Below are 25,458 nucleotides of genomic sequence, written 5' to 3'. Positions count from 1 at the left end.
AGTTTGATGAGATCCCATTTGTCAGTTCTTGGTCTTATTTCCTGTGAGATAGGAGTCTTCCTCGGAAAGTCCTTTCATGTGTGTATACATTGTAGCATGTGCTGTACTTTCCCTCTAGCACTCTGAAACTATCAGGTCTTAGATTGAGGTTTTTGATCCATTTGGGAGTTTTGTGCATAGTAAGAAGGATCCAGTTTCATTTCTTTCTGTGCCTGACACTTTTTGGGCATCATTTTTAAGACGCTTTTTTTCCTCTGATGTATATTTTTGGTATCTTTGTAAAAATCCAGGTTAACTGTAGTTGCATGGACCTATATAGGGGGTCTTAAATTCTATTCCATTGATTTGTGTGTTCATGCCAGTATCATGCTTTTTTGTTGTTGTTTTTAATTAATACAGCTCTAGTATACCTTGGAATCAGATGTGTAACTTGGAATCAGGTGTAATGAAACCTTCTGCACTGTTCTTTTCATTGAGGATTGTTTTGGCTATCTCTGGTTTGTGCCTCCATATAAATTTTTGGACCTTTAAGTGGGGTGGTCATTTTTCACAGTATTCTTTTGATCCATGAGTATGGGGGTATCTATCTTCTAGTGTATTCCTTGAATTCTTTTTTCAGTGTCTTAAAACTTTCATTATAGAGGTCTTTAATTTCCTTGGCTTAATTTATTCCCAAGTTGTGTGTGTCACTTTGCTGAACATAATTATCAACTCAAAGAATTTTTTTGGTGGATTCTTTAGGACTTCTTATGTATAGAATGATATCATCTGCAAAAGGAGATACTTCTTTTCCTGTTGGTATCCCTTCTCTTTTTGTATTATTCTAAGTCTTCAAGCATTATATGGAATAGAACTGGAAAGAATGGAAACTCTTGTCTTGTTCCTGATGCTTTGAGTTTTTCTCTATTTAGTATGATGTTGGCTATATGTTGTATATAGTCTTTATTAGATTGAGGTATGCTCCCTCCATATCTAGCCTTTCTATGACTTCGATCTCAAAAGGATGTTGGATATTGTAGCTGTAAGTTTTCTCTGGTCCTGCCTGGCCTCATGGTTTACATTCTTCCAATTATGCCTGGCCCCGTGGTCCCTCAGCCACTTATAAAATAATCACTCAGAGGATTAAAATTAATTGCAAATTATATGGCCTATGGCTCAGGCTTCTTACTAGCTAGCTATTATAACAACCCATTTCTATTAATCTATAAGTTGCCATGTGGCTGTGGTTTATCAGTACTTTTACTCTTGCTTCTCCTGGCATCCGCTGGTGTCTCCTTCCTCTTCTTTCTCCTCTCATTATCCCTCTTGGATTTTCCCATCTGGCTCCATCCTGCCCTACCATATGCCAGTGCAGCTTTATCAACCAATCAGAGCAACACATATTCACAGCATACAGAAAAACATCTCACAGCAGGATATTGTCAAAGGCTTTTTCTATGTTTATGTGATTTCTGGTTTTGGGTGTGGGTTTTTGGGTTTTTTTTTTTGTTTTTTTTTTTGTTCATTTATGGATTACATTTATTGATTTATGTATGTTGAATCATCCCTGCATGGAGTAGTCAAAATAGTCATGATAAGTGCTTTTCAGTGTGACATTGAATTCAGTTTGTATTTCATTGAGGATTTTGTATTTACATTCATTAGAGAGATCAGTCTAACTTTCGTGTGTGTCTGCCATGTTTACCTGATCAGAATAATACTGGTTTCATAAAATTTTTGGAAGATGCCAGTCATGAATGGCACAATCCTAGCACTCAGAAAGGTAGAGACAGGCAGATCTCTGTGAGTTCGAGGCCAACCTAGTCTACATAGGAGTTCCAACGACAGCCAGAACTACATAACAACATCCTATCTCAGAAAAGAAAAGAAATAAGTGTAGGTTCTTAGGGTCTATCCCCATTGTTTTCTGAGTTTCACTGGTATCTATCTGTTCTGATATCTTCCTTTTCACCTTTCAGTTCTATTAATTTGGGTCTTCTCTTTTGGTTAATTTTTAAAGAGTTTGTCAATTCTATTTGTCTTTTCAAAGTACCCTTTTTTGTTTCATTGATTCTTTGTAATTGTTTATTTCTATTTCATTGGTTTCTGACCTGCTTTGGATGATTTGTCCCCCTCCATTCTTGTGGTTTGGTTTCTTCTTGTTTTTCTAAGGCTTTGAGGTATATCAGTTTACTTTGAGTTTTCAAAATTCTTTGATATAGATATTTACCACTATCAACTTCCACCCTAGGACCCTTTTCGTGTCCCATGGATTTTTTAATTTCCTTCTTAATTTCAGCAGTGACCCATCATCATATAGTATATTCAATAGTGTATAGTATATACTATACATATAGTATATAGTATATACTATATATACATATAGTATAATCAATAGTATATTATTGAATTGCCATGAGATGTATACTTTCTATTGCTGTTGATACCTTGCTTTATTTGGTCAGATAAAATATAGGATGTTATTTCAATTTTCATACACCTGTTGAGACTTGCTTTGTGTCCTAATAGTTGATGAGTTTGGGGGAATGTTCTATAAACATCTGTTACAGCCATTGCATTTATGATGGCACTTAACTTGTGTTTCTCTGTTTAGTTTTTGTGCAGATGACCTGTCTGCTGGTGAGAGTGAGGTATTGAAGTCACCCACTATCACTGTATTAGGATTACTCTGTGGCTGTACATCTACTTGTGTTTTATGAAAGTATGTTTTCCCATACTTGGCATATATATATACATACATACACACACACACATATGTATATGTATGTGTCTATAGATGGATGGATGGATGGATGGGAGGGAGGGACAGAATTATAATTTTTATTTTTGAGACGGTCTATATAGACCAGGCTAGCCTCCAATTCATATAGATCTGCTTGCCTCTGCTTCCTGAGTGCTAATCTTAAAGGGGTATGCTGATAGGCCCAGCTATAATGTCCTCTTGATAGACTGTTCTATTGATCAGTATGAAGTGCCCTTCCTGTCTCTTCTATTTTTGGTTTGAAGTCTGTTTTGTCAGAATACTAGGATAGCTATGCCTACTTGTTTCTTAGTTCCATTTGCTTGGAATACCTTTTCCTACCCTTTTACACTAAGGTGATGTCTGTCTTTGGTGGTAAGATGTATTTGTTGGAGGCAGCATAAAGATGAATCCTGTCTTCTAATCCAGCCTACGAATCCAATCTGTCTTTTTTATTGAAGAATTAAGACTACTAATATGCAGTTATTATTGAAAGTATAATGACTTCTGTCATTCTGTTGATTTCATGTTTTTGTTTTTGGGTTTTTCGAGACAGGGTCTCTCTGTGTAGCTTTGGAACCTGTCCTGGAACTCACTCTGTAGCCCAGGCTGGCCTCGAACTCAGATCTGCCTGCCTCTGCCTCCCAAGTGCTGGGATTAAAGGCGTGCACCACCACCGCCCAGCTGTTGATTTCATGTTTATCTTTACCTCTTATGAATAGTTAGTCCTATGACACTTTTATCATTTTTATACTTCTCTTGAGACCAGAATATTCCTTCCATTATCTTCTGTAGAGCTGCCCTAGTGGTCATAAATTATTTTAAACTTTTTAACATGGAAAGTTTTTTATATTTCCTTCAATTTTAATAGGTTTGCTGGAGTAAAATAATCTCATTTTACAGTTACATTCTTTCAGAGCTGTATTTCAGAATACATTTTTTAGGCCCTTCGACTTTAAAATGTCTGTCTGCAAAATAATCAGGTGTTATTCTGATGGGCCTGCCTTTATAGGTGATTTGACCCTTGTCTTTTGCAGCTTGCAGTTCCCTTTCTTTGACCTGTGTTTTTGTGTTCTAACTAAACTATATTGTCAGGAGCTTATCTTCGTATCCTATTTGATATTCTGTAGGATTCTTGTATCTAACTTGGCATCTCTTTCTCTAGAGTCGAAAAATTCTATTTTATTGAAAATATTTTCTTTATGAAGCTTTAAGGCTTAGGCCTTAAGAGCACTGGCTTCTCTTTCAGATGACCAGGATTTGATCTCATTGTGACTCACAACTGTCTGTAATTCCAGTTCCAGGGCATCCAATGCCCTGTTCTGGCTTCTATGAGCACCGAGCACATACATGATACACAGAGATACAGGGAAAATACCCACACACATAAAATAATTTTAAAAAAATATTTATATTTTTTATGGTTGGTGTGTTATTCTATGCTCATAATTCAAAGATTTAGTGTTTTTATGGTGTCCCAAAGCTTTCACATATTCTGTTCACCTTTTAAAAAAATTCCTCATTGACTTGAGCTGTTTGATCCAATCCTTATATATGTCTTCCAGCCCTAATACTCTCCTACATGATCCATTCTGTTGGTGAAGATTCCACTGAGCTTTTAATTTGGCTTACTGGGTTTTTCATTTCCAGCATCATTTCAGCCTGATTTTTGTTTTTGTTTTTAAATATTTATTTATTATGTATACAGAAGAGGGTGCCAGACCTTATTACAGATTGTTGTGAGCCACCATGTGGTTGCTGGGAATTGAACTCAGGACCTCTGGAAGAGCAGTCAGTGCTCTTAACCTCTGAGCCATCTCTCCAGCCCCTCAGCCTGGTTTTTCTTCAGCAGTTCTTTTTATTGAAGTCAGTGTTCATTTCTTAGAATGACTTAAATTATTTCAGTTAGGTCTTTGTATTCGTTCTCTCGGAGTGCATTCATGTATTCTTTAAGCTGTTTGAACACAGTTATAATTATTTTTAATTCTTTTGTCTGGAAGTTCTAAGAAAGTATTCCCATTTAGGAGCCAGTATGGAATTAATAATCTTTAAAAGGAAGACATATTATCTTGGCTTTTCATGTTGTTTTTGTTTCTGTGCTAGGACTTGCCCATCTGGAATTAATATGTTGGTTAAATTTTTATTTCTTTTCTATTTTTGTTGTTTTTATATTTAAATCTCCTTTATATATTCAGTGATGGCATTTACAATGCTCGGGAAAGAACTAAGTTATAGTAAAGTTGAGGTGTCATTTCCCTTTGTGGGGTTGGTATTTAGGGCCAGAGGCTCTATCTCAAGTCTTCCTATTTAGATCAGGTATGCTGGTGCCTCCTGCATGGGTCTTCAGCTTTTGCTGTGAGTTCTGGAAATCCCCAAGTGCCAATGGGTCTTTCTTCAGATCAGCACCCTACTTTGGGTCTGCATCTTTCACTGAAGCTGTTGTAAGATATGGAACTTCCAGAGAACCTGTGGACCTAAACTGGAGTGAAATGTAGTCCCTCACCCTGAATTTGAAGCTTCTGACGATGCTGGAAATCTCACAAGCACCAATAAGCTTTACCTTGGTTCATGACTGGTTTCCTCCCAGTCCTTAACAGTCCCAACACTGTTCCAAAGTCCAAGGTCTCTTCTGAGACTCAAGGTGCTCTATGAACCCTTATAAATCAAAAGACTGGCTATATACTTCCAGTATATAATGACACAGTGTAAACATTCCCATTTCACACAGGAGGAGTGGGAAGATAGCAAGAAAATAACCATTCCAAATCAAAATCAATTCTGTGACTCTGTCTCAAATCGGGAAATCTAGGTGGCATCAACTGGGCTCCTTGGGCATCCCTACCCCTCCAGCTCTGCTACCTGCAGCACATGTAGACACATTCTTGGGCCAACTCCACTCCATGCCTGGTCTCCAATATGAGTTCTGCCATTTAATCCTGTGATCTTGGTGAAGTGACTTAGCCCCTTGGTGCCTCATCTTCTTTACCTGTTGTAGATGTAACAGTCTTATTAAAATAGAAACACAGAGCCAAATGCAGAGTTGAAAGCCCGAGAGGTCAGAGCAATAGCTAAGAGCTTAAAAACCCTTTTTACCCTTCACTGCCGCTGCTGTCCTTCCCCTCTGAAAGAGACCTACTTCCTGTGTCTCTCTCTTTTTATTGACTTTCTGTTCTGCCTTCTCATTGGTTGTAAACCCAACCACATGACTTCTTCATCACTGCCTGTCTGTACAGACCTCCAGGTCTTCTATGGTTGGTATTGAGATTAAAGGCGTGTGCTCCATGCTGGCTGTACCCTTGAACACACAGAGATCCGCCTAGCTCTGCCTCCCAAGTGCTGGGATTAAAGGCGTGTGCCACCACCGCCTGGCTTCTGCTATGGCTTGCTATTAGCTCTGACCCCCAGGCAACTTTATTTATTAACATACAAATAAAATCATATTTCAGTACAAATAAAATACCACCATAACCTGTGATGAGAATGATACAGCCTTCTAAAACTGTTACAAGGATGGAATTAATACATGGCAAACCCTTAGCACAGTGCAGTCTTCTTTTAGCACACAGCTCCCCCTTTGTCTTATCATTTGACACACCATGACACAATCACATGCTGCCCTGGCTTAGCAGTCCTTATACATTGTCAGTATGGCCTGCCTCCTACTTCATACCTACACTTTCTTTTATGTCCTGGGACAGGACTGAAGAGTCCCAAGGCAAAGCACTGGGCTAGTACCCAGCACTTATGTGGCTCATAACATCACCCTATCCAGTGACCTCTTGCCTGAATACTGTAACAATTCTGTACTTTAAAAAAAAAAAAAAAAAGTATCAGTAGAGTTCCAAACTCAAACTCAGCTTCTTGCTTCTGTCAAAGGATGGCCAGTTTCCCATTTCCCTCAAACATCAGGTTTCAGTCCACATATCCTAGAGTTTCTCCAGGTAGTGTGGAACATAGGTCAGGGGTTACAAGATTTTACCTGGTTCTCTGAAGTTCCTAAGGGTGAAAACCCTAAATTGGTAGACTTCATCCCTCAACTCCAAAGGCAGCCTCTGCTCGTGAAGCCTTAGCAGGCAGGGCTATCCTTCACACCTCTGAATTGGGGAAGACAGCAGGCATGTTTCTCCTTACTAGTGGTCTTTCCTAAGCAGCCAGAAAACACCAATCATCCCTGCACACATCCTAGCCCAACACTTAGAGCAACACAGTAGTAAGTCCATTTATTATTAAAAAAATAAAAATAAAAAAAAATAAATGATGAGGAAATAAAGGTGCTTCACTTCTGGAAATACAAGTGTTATTGCAAGGTGATGGTACTGGGTGCACCCCTGTGACCCTGCTGTGTCTGGGAAGGTGCTAGTGTACTGGCAACTAGTGCAGCACAGATCAGACTGAGAGACACCTCACTGTACTACAGGATGGAGAGGACACCCTGCTCCCACAGCACCTTCTCCTTCCAGCAAGCAACACAACTCTAGGTGCAAGCAGGCCTCTGGATACTGCCACACCAGATGGTTTGCAACTTTGAATCAACAGCTGGGGTCCAAACTCCATGTGAGAGACAAGACTGATACCCACTTGATGCCCCTGCTCCCATCTCTTCCTTCTGCTCTGCCAATAGTTCCCTCTGGCCCAGTCTGACCCATTGCCAAACCAAAAAAAAAAAAAAATGACCTATCAATCAGTGCCCCTGCCCATCGGTGGACCCTAGATTCTATCAGAATGTAACAGGACAGTGTTACATGAGATGAGGACATGAGATGAGTGAGATGAGGACAGTGTGAGGACACCTACCCAATCCCTTAGAGCAGCTATGCTGGTTAGGGCCACAATGGGCATGGTGGCTCTGGCTCATTGGCAGCACTCAGACAGGTGCCTGAGGAATGCCTCGCCTTGCTCATCACTGAAGCACCACAGGCAGTGAGGGCACTGAAGGTCACCCTGACCTCTATGGGCTATGCAGATATGCCCACCCTCTGCAGGAAGTTCCATCTGTTGGGACCCAGGCTCAGGCCTCCATCCACCAGGTGCCACATGCTCCAGTGCATCCATCTCTAAGTACTTGGCAGTTTTGTTCCCCGTATGAATCCGACAGGGTCCTGGCTCCCTGGAGTCCTGCTGAGAAGTCAAATGTCAGTTTACTATACGCTATGCTAGAAGTCACAAAGCCTGACCCTAGATTCTAACAACTAGAGACAGTATCTGTCACAGAGTAGAATTTAAATCCCATTGCCTTGCTTCTTGCTATACCACAATGCTTCACTTCCAAACATCAGGTCTCAGTCCACATACTGCAAGAGTTTCTCCACTAGTAGTGTGGAACAAAGATCAGAAATCAAGGTGTTTTACTTGGCTCTCGGGAGTTTCTAAAAGCTTAAACTGGAAGACCTCATTCCTCAAATCCTAATGCTGCTTGCTTTCTAGATAAAGGTACTGAGTGAACAACTCAAGAGATCCTATAGGTACTTGCTCATTTCATGAAAGGACAGGCCTGAGTGGAGTTTTCTCCCCATCCATGAACTGGAAGGTCTGATTGGAGCCCTCAGCCTTAGGAAGTGACCCTGCTGTCATGCCCCACTACCACCAGACAGAGAGAAACAAAGCTCGGGGTAGTATAGGCATCAGGGCATTAGCCAGGGAGCAGGCAAACTAAGTCCCACTGTACCTCAATGTAATTTGAGGTGCTAGACACTCAAAAGACCTACAGTGGCAGCCATGAGTGCACCCTTGACATGGCCTGGCACATATGCTCTAAACAAATGCCACAAAGCACTGTGGGCAGTAATGCCCATTGCTACTGGTCTTGGTGCTTTACATTGAAAGTGGATTTTTTTCAGAGACAATGTCTTCGCACTCATACTTCAGCACCGCTGTCATGTGGTTGTCCCCCTTGGGTGGAGCAACAGTAGGTGCTTGAGGGGCCACAGCTAATGCAAAAGCCTTGGTCCCCACCAGAAATCTAGCCCTTGGGGCTGATCAGGAATCCCTTAGAGAACCTGGCTTGGCAGGCCTAGAACTGGTGTGTTCGCTCCTCTGGCACATCCCTGAAAGGCTGCCTAAGAGGCCGTCACGACTGCACCTTTAGCGACCTCACAATCTAAAAGCACAAAGGAGCCACTGAACCCCCAGTCATGTTAGAAAATATCCCCATTCCTGCCCATGGGACAGAGAGGATTCTGTCCTATGCCTGCAGTCCTGGTGCTCTAGGAGAATAGCCTCCTATGGCCACAGCACCCTGAACAAGCCTGATCTAGAACGGGATAGGAAACACCCACACTCCATTATATGATGCCAAAAGGACACAAAGGCTCTGGGGAGGGTCCTCTGACTGCTGAACCCCTCTGACACCACCCTGTTGGCCGGACTTAGGGAGGGGCACAGGTTTCCAACAAAATCCTTCCATTCGTTAGAACTAGTGCTTGTACCCAGCCCCCTGTTGTGAATTTAGCTCAAGGGAACTACCAGGACCCTGTGCCCTGGTGCAGAGGAAGGGAGGCAGAGGCTGATGAGGTCTGGCAGCTGTTCATAACAGAACAGTGTGGGCGGCCTTCACAGATCCTCAGTTCCTCTCACATCTTATTGGGAAGAGCAATTTCAAAGTCACTTCTGCCTTCTCTCTGGTTTCCAGAGGCTCCTCTCTTATCCAAGCTATGTCAGGGCAGGAAGTTCTCTGAGGGGAGCCCAGTGTTTACCCCAGAACAGAAGATGCATGGACACTAAGTGGCCAAAGTAACAAACCTTCCCTGGGAATTTGCAGAGCATGAATCTATCCAGGGAAGAGAGGTAAAGGCCCGCATGTCCAGCTTTCATCCTGAGAGACTTCCACTGACAACATACACCACCACTAAAAACAGAGGTGGCAGGCAACAGGCCCACTGGCTATCCTGGAGGACCTCATTTAGTGCTTGGGGCCTGGGTCACACCTCTGCAACATAGGAACTAGGGTCTCTGCCTCACAAGAGGACAGACACTTACAGAAGTACCCATAAAGCACCTGGGGCCTGGGATATACTTACACTGCATGGCAACAATAAGCAGGGAAACAGGAAAGGCCCTGAAGACAACTAGCCTTTACCAACGCAGGCCACCATGGCAACCTCCACAGCTAAATACAGAACCACAGAGAACTATGGCCATACCCTAGGCCCAGGAGAGGTTGCTCTGCCCAGAGCTGGGAAGGGCCCATCACTAACAGTATTGTCAGCCAATACATCTTTGCAGACAGAGGTTCAAAATTCATAATAAAAATGACTAATTCTAATGGGGGGAGAAATTCTCTTGTGCTCTTACCTGTCTCTGGGATGCTTGGGACATCAAAGACATGACCTTTTCTTCCAGTTCTTGAATCCTACTATGAGCTCGTTCCCGATCTGCCCTTTCTGACTTGAAGTCATCCTTGTAAGCAAGAATCTGAGAAAAGACAGATGTTCATTTCTATTTAAGGAAGGAAAAAAACCCTTAACTGGCTTCTCCCACTACTCCCTGACTGTATTCCACCCACAGGCACCAAGCCTTCAGCCTAGGCTGTCCCAAGACAAGGGCCACTGCCTGTGGTGTGGGCCAACATCCCTGCCGGTCCTGCCCAGACCCCAGGACACCTGCTGCTCTAGCATCTGCACTCGCTCCAGCGCAGTGTCCCGGGCCATCTTCACAGCTGCCAGCTCCTGTGTGGCTTCTGCACAGTCGTTTATTTTCTCCTCCAACTGTCTGTTAAGCCTGGAAATCTCCTTCTTCATCAGCTCAGGCTCATGAGGGACCTGCCGCCTCTTTAGCTGAGCATGTAACCCCTTCACATATTCGTCCCTACTGGCATCGTAACGCTGCCACTTGGCATTGAGGTCTTCTACCTGAAAAGACAGAACCGGAAGACTTGTTTGCTCAAGCCAGCACGGAACTGGGATTATCAGCAACGATTTATGAAACTGCCTCCCTTTCCCTTTCCTTTGTATAGAGAGAGTTCTAAGCCTACCGGGGAATCCTGATACATTAGAGTAACATCCATATTAAGGGTCTTAAACAGATATGAACTCAGTGTAATTTTCCTGCCTTAAAAACTACTTCCCAGCCAGGTGGTGTTGGCACATGCCTTTAATCCAAACACTCGGGAGGCAGAGGCAGGCAGATCTCTGTGAGTTCGAAGCCAGTCTGGTCTACAGAGCGAGATCCAGGGGACACACACCAAAACTACATGGAGAAACCCTGTCTTGAAAAAAACAAAAAAAGAAAAAAGAAAAGAAAAAGCTTCATTTGCCATTTGTCAGGGTTAATACTCCTCTTCAATGTTAGATACTCACATGAGTCACCTTCTGTTTTAATAGTCGATTCTCTTCCTGTAACTTCTCAATAACATTCTTGCCAGAAGCATTCCTGCTTGTATGCCCTAGCTGCATAAGGAAGACAAAGAAGTCATGTCACTGTGTGTGTATGACGTACAGAAAAGGAGAAGTTAGAGCCAGAGGCTGAGGCCACAGACCGTTGCTGCAGCTGCGGCGTAGGAGGTGGTGACTCTTCACTTGAGGGAGAAGTAAAACATACAAAAAGGGACTTTGCAAATCCAGCTCCTCCTAGACCCACTCCCGACTGAGGGAGGCCAGGAGACAGCCTTGGCAGAGACTCTCTGGGTGTGCCACTCTTGACACTGTCCTTGTCCCTTCCTACCTACCACCACGAGCTGTTTGGATTTTAAGTATTCTGGACCTAAACATTCTATTGTTGTCAAGTCTAAAGCAATGAGCACACCAGCTGTAGCAAAATCTTTACAGTGCCAGGGCTTATCATCACAGGCAATGAGGAGGACAGGAACATAATTTTACTAACAGAGGCAGACCACCCCCAGGATCCAGGAGGCTTTCCAGGTCCCAGATATGGGCCTGCACAGATCATTTTTACCTCCTCCAGAGTCAAGACAGAAATCCTGCCTATAGACAAGCAAACTAATCTGGGTGAGGGACAACCTAACTTGTGCTTCACACAGGGTCAGAATTGGGGCATTTACTCACAGAAGCCACACCCCAAACTACAACCTATTAGCAGCTAACTGACCCAGCTGTAAAATCAATTAAAACTTTTCTGGGGTATACTTTGTACCCCCAGAAATTCCAGGCACTGAACAGTACAGAGGACTGTAAATCACTGACATTAGCTTTAAGAATTCCCCTTGAATGACAGGAAGTGCATGTCCTAACCCAGTCTGCTGGGAAGCCCCAGATGACTCAGCCAAGGCCAGGGCTGAGAAGTGATACTGACTGAAGAGACATGAGGTGCCTGTCTGCCACAATCCAGCACCCACCTCAGGCTGATCACGGTGTGAGGCTACTTCAAGATCCTCAAAGGGAATGTTACAGTGATACAAACTTGGACAAGAGCACCCACCACCTCCTACCCAGCAACAAATACAACTAACTGTGTTCCTTCTTGGGTGATCTTTTTGTGAAATCCAGCTGAGATGGATGGTTCCTGACCAAGTTTCTCCACGTTAGAGAAGCTGCTGGTAGTTGTATGTCCCCTTTCCTCAGAACACACATGGTCTCATGAACACCACTGTAGCCTCACAGAACTGCCTAGAAAGGAGTGTGACTTAGAGGCTCTGTGTGGGACAGTGTACATGAGAGGTAGACTCAGCCTGGTCCACTGTTATAATCGGAATCAGAAATGTTCCCCAAGGCTCCTAGTTTGAAAGCTTGACCCCCAGGTGATGGTGCCATTTGTAGAGGCTATAGAAATTTTATGAAGTGTAACCCAGCAGTCAGAAGTAAGTCACTAAGGGCAGGCCTTTGAAGCTGATACCCCGCCCCTAGTTCCAGGGTCTCATTGTCTCTCTGTCTCTTTGTCTATCTCTGTCTCTCCACGCGCTTCCTGGTCTGCCATGATGTGAGGATCCTCTGTCACAAGTTCCCATTACTATGAATGTGGCCATGCCGTCCCCAGCATGTTGGACTGAAACCCTCCCTGAGCTTGTTTCTGTTAGTATTGTAGGAACAGAAAAGTCACAAATACACCCACTGGTAACTGAGGCAAGGTGTGCCATAGGTACCTGTTTCTCCGTCAGCTCCACACACATCCGCACCACCTGGCAGTAGGAAATAAGGTACCATGCCCAGTACCAGACCCATATTGAGTCTTGGTCCCAACCGTCACCTGCCATTCCTGTCCAGGAACCCTCTGGTTTGCCAGATGCACCTCTTCCCCATGACTACCTCCTGGATGCCAGAACCTTGGTCGTGCTCCTCTCCTCCACCAAACTGGCCTGGCCTGGAGGCACAGAGGGCTCTTCTTGGGTCCCTACTGCAACCTGGTCCTTCTGGCTTCTGGTTCCTCTGTCATCATCTGCTGTCCACCTCACACAGTGTCTACATGGGGTTCATAGTTTTGAGGCACGAAGATGTTCACTGTCATGTAATAATGAAGAAGCTGTAGCCCTGAGGGTGGCTTATGGCAGGCCATGTTGCTGGCAACAGAAGTTCTGGCTCTTCAAGAGGCTTGTGGTTGGATCAACTCTTACCACTCAGATACATGGAGTCTGCAAAAGGCTGGCACTCATGGATCTCCCAGCAGCTTTAGGCCTGGACTCTGCACATGTGGCATGTGGAGGCATTGCTCCTCCTTAGCAGTATCACCTAGCTCTGCCTCAGTTTCTTTGTTTGTCGAATATACGTGTGACAACACTTCCTGCGGGCAGCCCCTTTACCCCCAACTCTTCCTTCCTATCCTCAGTGGCAGAAAAGACCGAAGTGCCATCCCCACTTGTGTGCAGGATCAGCTAGAGACAATGCTGGGAGTTGGGGAGGCAGGCTACTCAGCTTCCTGTCACATGCTCCATCAGATCTCGCTGGAGAAGCAAGCTTATCTCCTTGATGAGAACAGAATGGGTTCTGTGGCACCCTAGACCTTAGTGGTTGCACAGAAGTCTTAGAGAATGGCAGGCAATGACTCTTGCCCATCAGTCCCCACTTGATTTAGTTATACTGCCTACCTCATCAGGGCTTTCCTCCCCAGTGTCTCCCTGTGCATGCTGTCGCTCATCCAGACGTTTGGCCAGATGCTGGCACATGTGGGCAGTGGCAGCCAATGTCCTGCGTAGTTGGTGGGTCTCATCAGCCAAGGAGCGGCACAGAATGTCGCTGGCAGCCCTGGCTTGTTCCTTCTCTGCCACACTTTTCCGAAGCAAGACGACTTCCTTCTCTCGCTCATGCTGAGGCTGGCTCATCAGCTGCTGCATCTCTCTCTCTTTTTCTTCTAGCCGCTCAGTAAGTCTCTCAACTTCCTAAACAGAAAATAATTTCAAAGCACAGTTTAGATGGGTGTGGTGACACATGCCTATAATCCTACCAGTGGGGAGGCTGAGGCAGGAGGATCAAGAATTTGAGGCCAGCCAGAGAGACCCTAACTAAAAACAGAAAGGAAGACAGGCAGGTTCAATAGTTGGGAAAATTAAAGCACAGCTTGATTAAATAAAACAATGTTAAAAAGCAAATGTTCAAAACCAAGCACAGCAGTCCCAGCACTTAGGAAGTAGAGGTAGGAGAACAAGAAGTTCAAGGCCATCCTCTACTACATAGCAACTTTGAGGCCAGTCTGGACTACATGGGGGTGGTGGGAGAAGCAAATGTGATAAAAACAAAGGAAAATCTAGCAAGGATAATGTGTCCCTAGATAACACTCACCCTGAAGGTAGGCTTTTGAGATAATAATACAGTTAACTGTTGTGGAAGATTACTTTAACTATGTAAAGAGGTATCACTGTGTCACATTTGTTGATGTTACATTTGTTTAACGATGTAAAGATGTAATGCTTTGCCTGCCTAAGGCACCCGATTGGTCTAGTTAAAAGGTGAACGGCCAATAGATAGACAGTAGAGAGATAGGCAGGGCTGGTGGGCAGAGAGAGTAAGTAGAAGGAGGCTCTAGGCTCAAGAGAGAAGAGAAGGAGAAGAGAGAACGAGAGAGAAAGGGGGAGACACCCGGGGCCAGCCAGCCAGGTAGCTGCCAGCCAGCAAGACATGGATGGAGTAAGACATACAGAATGGGAGAAAGATAAAAAGCACTGAGACAAAATGTAGATGAAGAGAAACAGGTTAATTTAAGTTATAAGAGCTAGCATATATATGTGTGTAAATCTGAGCATTCATAACTAATAATAAGTGCCCATGTCACGATTTGAGAGCTGAGTGGTGGCCAAAAAGAAAGCCTGCTACAATTAACTTGAGAGTTTTTTATCTTTTTTTTTTTAAAGATTTATTTATTTATTATGTATACAGAGGAGGGCGCCAGATCTCATTACAAATGGTTGTGAGCCACCATGTGGTTGCTGGGAATTGAACTCAGGACCTCTGGAAGAGCAGTTGGTGCTCTTAACCTCTGAGCCATCTCTCCAGCCCCCGAGTTTTTTATCTTATAATACTTCAAACTTCATTTAAAATTAGTAACAGCCAGGTGTGGAAGTACACACCTTTAATCCCAACACTTGAGAAACAGAATCAAGTAGATATCTGTGAGTCTGAGGCTAGCCTGGTCTACTTAATGAGTTCCAGACCAACCAGGGCTACATAGTGAGATCCTGTCTCAAAACAACAAAAAAATTAATTAATAGAAATAGAATATTTGTAGCTAGGTGATGGTGGCGCATGCCTTTAATCCCAGCACTTGGAAGGCAGAGGCAGGTGGATCTCTAAGAGTTCTATAGAGTGAGCTCCAGGACAGCCAAGGCTACACTGAGAAACCCTGTCTCGAAAAACCAAAAAGAAAAAAAGGAACAGAAAAAGAGAGTATTTATAGACATCATTAGTTCAAGTGAGGTCATACTGAATTAGGATTATCCCTAATCTAACCACTGCTGTCCCTCTAGGAAGGAACTTTAGACAGATGTACTCAGACGAGAAGGCCATGTGAAGACAAAGACTGGAGTGTAGCACCTATGAGGCATGGAACTAAGGGCTGGCAGCCACCACCAGAAGCAGGAGAAGTGAAGAAGAACCTTTCCCCAGAATCTCCAGAGAGCAGACACCTTGATCTGGTGCTTCTGACCTCTAGGGCTGTGAAAATGTTACATTTCTGTTGCTTCAAGTTCACCATTTGTGGTACTTTGTGTAGAAAACTAATATAGCCTGAAATCCTAATTACTACTTTACAAAAAAGGGGGTTGGGGAAGCTGGATGTAATAGCTCATGTCTGTAAATCCTAGCACTTGGGAAGCTGAGGCAGGAGGACTGCCAAGAGTTTAAGCCAGCCTGTTCTACATAATGACTTCCAGGCCAGCCTAAAATAATCATCATTTTGTTTTTTTCACACATGGTCTCTCTCTGTTGCTCAGGCTAGCCTCAAACTCATGGCAGTCTTCCTGCCTCGGGCTTCCAATATGCTGGGACTGCAGGTCCTTAAGTGGCAATTTTGTTTTACTTTGTTTTGTTTAAGACTTTTTCTGGGGCTGGAGAGATGGCTCGGCAGTTAAGAGTATTGAATGATCTTCCAGAGGACCCTGGTTCAATTCCCTAACCCATATGGCCCCTCACCATGGTCTGTAATTCCAGTTCCAGGGAATCTGACACCCTGTTCTGGCCTTTGCAGACACCAGATATGCACATGGTGCACAGACATCCATGCAGACAAAACATCCATACATATAAATAATTTAAAAAACAAAAACTATCTCTAGTTTGCTCAGCAGACTGGAGTTGAATCCTGAGCCCAAGCTCAGCCTCCTGAGTGACAGGGCTACTTGCACATACTACACTACCAAGCAGTGCAAAGTGCAAAGCCACGATGACCATTTTAACTACCTGGCCTTTGTGCTTCCCATTTTCAAGGAATCCTCAAACATAAACAGTACATGGTGGAGGTGAAACAGTCTGGACCAGTCCACTCTACAGATGAAGAAACAGATTCACACAAGCCAGGGATAAGCCTAAGCCACTTCAAGCAGGAGGTGGTAAAGGATGCAGCCTCTATCTTATGTCCCTAGGACCTTGTCACCATGATAAATGAGACACCAACCATGGGATAAAGACAAACTTGAGTTATTACTCTCTCTTTATAATTTTATCATGATTGGTGCATGTATGTGTGTATGGTGTGCGTGAGTGCATACGTGCATGGCGCACATGTAGAAATCAGAGGACATCTTTCAGGAGTTGGCTCTTTCCTACTACCCTGAGTTCCAGGGGTCAAACAGGTTGCCAGGTTAGCACTGAGCCAGCTCACCAGCCCCTGGATTTTTTAAAGCATAAAAACATGTATAGTATTTGGTATTTTTTTTGTTTGTTGATCGTTTTAAGACAAAGTCTTTCACTCTATACCAGTGGTCTTCAACCTTCCTAATGCTGAGACCCTTTAATATAGTTCCTCATGCTGTGGTGACCCCCCAACCATAAAATTATTTTCGCTGCTGCTTCATAACTATAATTTCGCTATTATGAATTGCAATGTAAATATCTTTGGAGACAGAGGTTTGCCAAAGGGGTTGTGACTCAGGTTGAGAACTGCTGCTCTATACAGTGTAGCAAAACAGGCAGAGAAAAATTGGAAGGAAAGGAGGCCAGTTTCCAGGGTAACAGGATGCAGCTGTATAGTCACAGGCCATGTGGTGAATAGCACCATTAACCCGAAAATCTTATCTGGAAGAAGTCTCAGGCCTCAAGTTGCAGATGGGATAAAGTCTCAAGTCCCACTCCGGATGCCATGAGGACAAGCTCCAGCCTCATCCAGACACACTGGCTTTTTTTCTCAGTTCCTCCACCCCTACCCTTCAGTTTTCTCTGTGGAAGCCCCAGAGCCTTCTGGTCTAGTGTCCTGTAGCTGATGTGGCCATCAATGAAAGCAATCTAACAGACCAAGTGCTTTCTACTGTAGGTGGGTGTTTGTTTGTTTGTTTGTTTGTTTGTTTAGACAGGGTCTCAGTATGTAGACCAGCCTGGCCTAGAACTCACAGGGGTCCCCCTGCCTCAGCCTTTCCAGTGCTGGGAATAAACGGCGTACACTTTAATGTCCAATTGCTTCTGTGGTTTTACACCTGCCTTGTTACTTCAATGAACGAAGGGCTTCTGGGGGGTGGTAGAGGTAATAAACCTCTGTTCTCCCACAATCCATGATTGAAACACCCTCCCCTCACAAAACTGACTGATGGGTAAGCAAAAAAACATTCACTTTCATGAACTACTAAGTCATCAAAATGATCTTTAAAAATTAAAAATTACAGAGGCTGGAGAAATGGCTCCAAAGTTAAGAGCACATACTGCTCTCACAGAAGACGAGTTCAGTGCCCAGCATCCACCTGGTGGAGCTGACAAAAGCCTGTAACTCCAGCTCCAGAGAATCTGAACCCTATTCTGGACTTCACCAACACTGACACTCACAGGACACACAAACACATACATACATATCTTAAAAATAAAAATATTATCAGGCTAGAGAGACGAGACAGCTCAGTGGTTGAGAGAGCACTTGCTGCTCTTGCACAGGACCCAGGTTTAGTTCCCAGGGCACACATCAGATAGCTCACAACCATGTGTAACTCCAGCTCCATGGGATCTGATGCCCTCTTCTGGACTCTATGGGCACCAAGCAGGTATATGGTGCACATTCATGCATACAGACACTCACTCATACATGAAATAAATCTTTTAAAGAAAAAATTAAAATATTTTTTAAAAAATTAAAAATTACAGACACATTCTTTGTATGTACACTCCCTTGGCCAACTTGGGATCCTGACAAGGCCATTACCAGATGTGGCCCTTGACCTTGTACCACCAGAAACATTTTCGACTCCTCTTGGCCCTCTTCAAATCACCATCAACAAACATATGCTGATCATTTTTAGTTTAATCTTTTCTACCACTTTTGTATCCACAGAAAAGTCATTAATATCTTGCTCGTGTGTGTGTGTGTGTGTGTGTGTGTGTGTGTGTGTGTGTGTATTTGAGATTGCCTTGCTACGTAGCTCAGGCTATCTCAAACTCAGCTCCTGCCTCATCATACTAAGTGTTGGGGTTAAATGAGTGTGCCACCACACTAGCTCAGAACCAATAATATTCCTAGCTGTTATAGGACATTTGAAACAGTTTCATAGTTGTTTATGATCTAATACATCCTGTTGGTATATTTGAACCATTCGAGGTGCAGTTTTTACATATGGACATTCTAGGACACATCTGGAATCTTCAAAAAGTTTTCTGTCATATATAATGGAAAAGGGGTCCAGGAAAACCAACTCTTGGACTAATGGAGAAATCCCAGATATCACAAGGAAAGAAAATTCCTTTTCATGGCATCTTAACTACTGAAGGTATGGTTTTCTTTGATGTTAGCATTTTAGCAAGAGACCTTTGTGGTAACTCCCCTTTGAAGAATTTATCCTGGCTTTGACTTCCATTGGATATTTTTTCTTTTAAATTTTTTTTTTTTTTTTGGTTTTGACAAAGTCTTGCTATACAGTCCAAACTAACCTCAAAATTGCGATCCTCCTGCCTCAGCCTCCTGAGTGCCTGGGACTATGAGCATACTGTGTATTACTCTGCTCCTCCATTGGAATTCTTCTGAATCAAAACCCAAGGCAACTATTATAGAAGCTGTATGTTGTCTGATGTTCCTAATGCTGTGCAGATTTGATTACTGTGGTCTCCTGTCCCTTGTAATTTGCTTGGGAGATTTTTTTCTCCCCACTGTATTTGCTTTCTAGGAAGTATAAAGCATGCTCCTTTGGAAATATAAATTTGTATACAATCTTGTTGAATCAGTTCCCTATAATCACAATATATTTTACTACATATGGAAATAATCATGTTAACCATTTCTTTAGTGAAAGATACGTGGTGTAACTAATCAATTGTTTCACATTGCTATTTTTTTTTCTTTAAAAATTGTGTTTATGCCTGGTGGTGATGGTGGTGGTGGTAGTACAATCCTTTAATCCAAGCACTCAGAAAGCAGAGGCAGGCGGATCTCTATAGTTTGGAGGCCAGCCTGGTCTACAGAGCAAGTTCCAGGACAGCCAAGGCTGTTACACAATGAAGCCCTGTCTCAAAAATAAATAAATAAATAAATAAATAAATAAATAAATAAATAAATAAATAAATAAATATAAAAAGTAAAAAGAATTCTGTTTATTTATTTATTAATTAGTTTATGAGAGAAAGAGAGACAAAAACAGAGAGAGAGACCACGAAAGCCTGTATGCCTTAGTATGAATGTGGAGGTCAACTTACAGGGTTCTGGTCTCTTCTACCACACAAGTTCTGGGGATCAGCTCAGGTCATCAGCCAACTGATGGCAGCTCAGGTCATCAGGTGGCAACTGCCTTTACCTGTTGGGCCGTCTTGACAACCCTATTTCGCGTTTGTTCTTTTAGACTTTATTTATTGATATATTTATTTTGGCTTTTCTTTTTACTTTTCCCAAGGCAGAAGTTACTCTGTGTAGCCCTGACTGTCCTGGAACTCTATTTTGGCTTCTTTTTGCAGTGAGGGGGTGGGATTTTAGAGACAGTCTCACTATCGAGCTCTGGCTAGAACTCACTGTGTAGACCAGGCTAGTCTCAAACTCACAAAGATCCACCTGCTTCTGCTGTCGGGGTGCTGGGATTAACCACATGTGCCACCAGGCCCAGCTTTTTATTTTTATTTATTGGTTTTTCAAGTAGACCACGCTAGCCTCAAACTCAAAGAGATCCACCTGCCTTTGCCTCCCAAGTGCTGGGATCAAAGGTGTGCGCCACCACTCCCCAGAGTGGCTTTTTATTTTTATTGTATGTATCTGTATGTGAGTGCATTCAGGTTACTATGGAGGTCAGAAGAGGATGTTGAATCCCTTGGAACTGGAGTTACAGGAACTTGTAAGCCTCTTGATGCTGTGATCCAATCTTGGGTCCTCTGCAAGAGCAGTATGTACTCTTAATTACTGAGCATCTTTCTAGACCCACATTATTTGATTTTAAAATTAAGGCCAGTTGCAGTTACTTTCCTTTATTACAGATGAAGAACAAATGATTTGAAGCATAACAATGTTGCATTCACTAGCAGAATTTAATGGCAATAAGAGGTAAGAAAAAGATAATAAAAATTTAAGAGTGCTAACATATTTGCAGTGATCTGACAAGCACATAGCCTCTTTGACATTTGCTAACATTGTGCTCATACCTAATTGTCATTGTAGAATGCACTGCATTAGTTACTGTGGAGGTCTGAATGAGAATGGACCCCATAGGCTCATAGATTTGAATACTTGGTCCTTCATTGGTGAAACTGTTCTGGGAAGGAATGAGAGGTATGGCCTTGTTGGAAAAGGTAGGTGTACCAGTCACTGAGGTGGGGGGGAGGGCAGGGAGAGTGCCTTTATCCCTTCACCAAGCCCAGTCTCTTTCTCTGTCACCTGCCTGTGGATCAGATGTAAGCTCTCAGCTACTGCTCAGCACCTTGCCTGCCTGCTGCCTCTCTGCCCCCATGATGGTTATGGACTCACCCTTAAAACTGTAAGCAAGCCCCCAATTAAATTATTTCATTTATAAGTTGTCTTGATCATGGTATCTCTTCACAGCAACAGAAAAATAACTAAGAAAGTTACTAGTATGTAGTCATAGAATGTATTACATTAACAACTAATCTATTATATTAGTTACTTTAGCCTTATCCTGTGCATACCTCTGCAAACCACATAACCAAAGAAGCTACATCATAGAAAAAACAACAACACTGAAATGGAAATGAACAAGACTGTTCAGCGCTTTGGGGGGGGTTGTTTTGGTTTGGTTTTTTCATTGTTGCTATTTTTTGGTTTTGTTTGTTTGTTTTTCAGTACAGGGTTTCTCTGTGTAGCCCTGGCTGTCCTAGAACTCACTCTGTAGACCAGGCTGGCCTTGAACTCACAGAGATCCACCTGCCTCTGCCTCCTGAGTGCTGGGATTAAAGATGTGTACCACCATGGCCTGGCTTGTTCAGTTATTCTAACAGGGTAATTTTTGATACGTATGTCTACTGCTAATGCATTAATCAATTTGTTTTGGCAGACTGAGAAGCCATGCAATAGTTTTGTAATAATATTTAAAGTCACCACAATGTTAACAAAATTTCCTAAATAAAATTGCAAATAATTCTTAAAATCCCTGAACAAAACCTGTATGTCAGAGGATGTAGTACCAGTAATACTGGGACCACAGACGGTTCTGTCTGGGGCCTCTAGAGAGCTACAAGTAAGTCCCAGTTGCTTCGTGTGGATGCTTCTGCACTGAACACCAATGGCCACTAGACTGCAAGTGTAGTTCTGTTCTGATTATGGGGAGCTCCCTTACCCTACTGATACTCTGCTGACAAATTCTGGGGAGTCTTCAGATCTCCACTCTGCACTCTAAATTAGTGGCACAGACCAGGTGAGCTCTACATTTCCCTTTGGCTGTATTTTATAACCCTCCTTCCAGAAAGAGGGAGAACTGGAGCAGGGAGACATCTGGTTTCTCCTGGTACTTTAAATAGACGGTCTCAAGAGTCAAAGTAGCCCTGGAAGCAGGGTGAAGATGGCACAAGCCATGTGATTGTATGTGATTGTTTTTCCTACATGTATGTATGTGCACCACGTGTATGGCTGGTGCTCTTAGAGGTCAGAAGAAGGCATCAGATCCCCTGGAATTGGAGTTACACAGCTGTGAGCCACCATGTGGGTTTGGGAATCAGCCTGGGTCCTCTTCAAGTACAACAAGTGCTTGTAACCTCCGAGCCATCTCTCCAGCCCCAAAGATTTACTTTTTTATTATGTTTGTGTGTGTGTGTGTGTGTGTGTGTGTGTGTGTGTGTGTGTGTGTGTGTTTGTATCCATTGGTGCCAGAGGAAGCACCAGAAGAGACTGGCAGGTCACGTAGAGCTGGAGTTGAGGTAGTTGTGAGCCACTCGACATGGGTGCTGGAAAAAGAACCCAGGTCCTCTGGAAGAACAACAAGAGAAAGAAAGACAGAAAAAGGAAGGAAGGAAGGAAGAAATCTAGCTGTGGGGGTGAAACCTTGGAAACAAACTATCTTTTGCCAGCTACTCGCCTTTCAGGCTTACTTTCTTTCCTGGAAAAACCAGGATAGCCATGCCAGAATTCATCCAAACATGGAGGAGGGTGTCAGATTTACAAATAACGTGTAGGGAAAAACATTTCCCTTGCTTCAGTTTTGTGAGCTTATGATATCTCACAGAAACCAAATAAAACCAAATGACAAGGAGGACCAAAGAATTTACAGATTATCAGATACTTAGCAGACTCTTCCTGTCACTTCTTCCAATAGAATACTAAAAGCCACCAATCCAAACTGTGTGTCTTCTCTCTCAGAGCTCCATCCCTGGAACCCTATGCATCTCTCAGGTCCAGGGCACCCCACACAAGTTCCGAAACCCATGTTCCACAGAAGACCTCCCTAACACAGAACCCCAGAACACAATACCCCAAAACCTGCACTGCACTCTCATAACCCAACACAAACACACACTGGAACCTATACACACTCCTCAAAAAGCAATGCCTGTATGTCCTTCAGACCCTCTAGGTCCCATGCCTCATCCATGTCCTTCAGAGCCTCTAGTGTCTCTCCGAACCCTGCACCCACCCAACCCTGAACACCAGCCCTGCTCAGAACTCCATCTCCTTCAAACCTGGTGTCCCACTGTGGTGGTTTGAATAAGAATGGCCCCCACAGGCTCATGTATTTGCATGCTTAGTCAATCAGCGAGTGGCACTATTTGAGAAGGATTAGGGGGTGTGGCTTTGGTGGAGGAACTGTGTCACTGGGGGGTGGGCTTTCAAGTTTCAAAAACCCACACCAGGCCCACAGTGTCTCTCTCTGCCTGGGGATCAGAATGTAGCTCTCAGCGGCTACTCCAGCACCATGCCTTCTTTGGAGCTGCCATACTCCCCACCATGATGATAATGGACTAACCCCTCTGCAACTGTAAGCAAGCCCCCAATGAAATACCTTCTTTTATAAGAGTTGCCTTGGTCATGATGTCTCTTCAAAGCAATAGATCAGTGATGAAAACAGCTACACACCCTTTTGGGGTCAGGAGCACAGGTTGGAGAAGCTCACTACCAACAGAACCATGTGTCCAAGACTACCTCAGTACCTCACGCTCCACAGATGCCTGCACTCCAGGGTCCCTCCTGTTCCTCAGATCCACCACACAGAACTTCATGAGCAAGTTTCCCTCAACAGTGTTCCTCAAAGTCGAGAGACCCTGGGGGTCAGTCCCAAACTTACCTTCATTATATGTCCCTCAGAACTGTTCATAACCTGAGCCCCTGAGGACCCCTAACACCCTGATGTTCACCAGAACTTTGTGCCCCAGAGACGCCTGTTCAGCTCTGTGCGATACATCCCTCCCGCCTACAAATGAATCCTCAACCGCTCAGAACCCTGGAGTCCCCAGACTCTTGCTCCTCAGACCTCAACCCCTCAATGTTCCCTGAGCCTCAGATCCCCGAGCCTCAGGACCTCGGGCCTCCCACAACCCGGCTCCCTTTAGACCCCCTGGACCTCGCGCCCTTCAGACCCGCACCACACGCCTCATATCCTCGCGCCCTCAGATCCGCGAGACCCTCAGGACTGGACTCCGTGCCACACTCCAGCAAGTCCCCGAGGCCGCCCGGGGCAGCAGCGCCCGCCCGCCCGCCCGGCCCGCACCTGGCGCAGTTGGGTCTCGGTGGCTCCTTCCTCCTGCCGCCGCAGCTGCTCACGGAAGCGCTCCACCTGATCCAGAAGCGCGTCCACGAGCGACGGCGCCGTGTCCCCTTCCAGAGCCGCTAGGCGGGTGCGGAGGCTCGCAATAAGGGCGTCGCGCGCGGCCAGCTGATCCTGTAAGCGCCGCAGCTGCTGGCCCGCCTCGTGGTACAGGCTACAGAGCGCGGCGGCCGTGCGCGGGGTGCCGTCCTGTCCACCAGACCTTGCGTCCCCAGACGACATGACGGTGGACCTTCCTGGGGACCCGGGCACCTCGAACTTCTGCCTGTAGCGGGAGCGACAACCGGCCTTCCCGGAACTTTTCCCGCCTCGCCCCGCCCACTCCCAGGAGCCTAATCCGGCCCCACCCACAGCTGGCTCCGCCTCGCCCACTGCCGAAACTCCGCCCCCTCCCTCAGCTGGCTCCGCCTCGCTCTCTGCCGGGAGTCTGACTCCGCCCCCGCCCACAGCTGGCTTCGCCTCGCCCATTGCCGAGACTCCGCCCCCGCCCACAGCTGGCTCCGCCTCGCCCCCTGCCGAGACTCCGCCCCCGCCCACTGCTGGCACCGCCCCCTCCCTCTCAGCGGTCCCACCCTGCCTTGACGCACTAGCTCCCTTCCAGAGGCTGTCCGCCCGCAGTGCTAGGCGGCCCTATTCCCTCCGTCTGAGGAATTTTCCCGGAGTCCGATCCAGTCTGCGACAGGGTTTGGGGTTCGGTTTCCTCTGGTACAGCTGCTGAAGGAAAGCAAATAAATCAAATGACTTCAAACATTGGACGTGGAGTGTGGTCAGGTTTCACTGGCTGGGTTCCTTCCTCTTCAGCGGCTTGGTATGCGTTTTGTCACGCAGGGATGCTGAGCTCAGAGAGGACTTCCCAACCAGAATGCATAATGGGCCCCAGAGGCAGCCACCAGACCCCAGCGTGCCCCTAAATTCGAGTTAGGACAGCCTTGGTGCTAGAAGCTGTTTGTTCTTCGAGCAGAAGGCAGGAGAGCGCCGGCCCGTCCCTCCCATACAAACGCTGTTTTCCCACTGGGAAGTCTCT

The 25,458-nt window shown here is 44.8% G+C and overlaps 1 protein-coding gene across 7 annotated transcripts; it reads right to left on the bottom strand.

The window, feature by feature from the left end:
* Nucleotides 1–4,565: 4,565 nt before the first annotated feature.
* On the bottom strand, nucleotides 4,566–24,754 carry Tnip2 (TNFAIP3 interacting protein 2). 7 transcript variants are annotated; one of them, XR_013043098.1, is made up of 8 exons: nucleotides 24,378–24,750; nucleotides 13,713–14,003; nucleotides 11,035–11,124; nucleotides 10,339–10,587; nucleotides 10,031–10,150; nucleotides 7,714–7,858; nucleotides 5,600–5,726; nucleotides 4,566–4,694 (listed from the first exon to the last, which is right to left on the bottom strand). XR_013043098.1 is itself a non-coding variant. In XM_076546984.1 (7 exons), exons 1-7 carry the CDS (start codon nucleotides 24,654–24,656, stop codon nucleotides 4,690–4,692), a joined length of 1,161 nt encoding a protein of 386 aa, XP_076403099.1. In that variant the 5' UTR covers nucleotides 24,657–24,750; the 3' UTR covers nucleotides 4,566–4,689. The 7 variants fall into 7 exon arrangements, 5 of the variants coding, with proteins under 5 accessions (XP_076403099.1, XP_015859477.1, XP_042141750.1 ...); XM_076546984.1 differs by lacking the exon at nucleotides 7,714–7,858; XR_006076417.2 differs by lacking the exon at nucleotides 4,566–4,694 and having other exon boundaries at nucleotides 5,507–5,726; nucleotides 7,535–7,858.
* Between the last annotated feature and the right edge of the window lie 704 nt (nucleotides 24,755–25,458).

Source organism: Peromyscus maniculatus, chromosome 10 (genome assembly GCF_049852395.1).
Source record: "Peromyscus maniculatus bairdii isolate BWxNUB_F1_BW_parent chromosome 10, HU_Pman_BW_mat_3.1, whole genome shotgun sequence".
NCBI classification, from domain to species: Eukaryota; Metazoa; Chordata; class Mammalia; order Rodentia; family Cricetidae; genus Peromyscus; species Peromyscus maniculatus.
The sequence above is the reverse complement of the archived record's forward strand: the minus strand, read 5'-3'. Positions and strand labels throughout refer to the sequence as shown.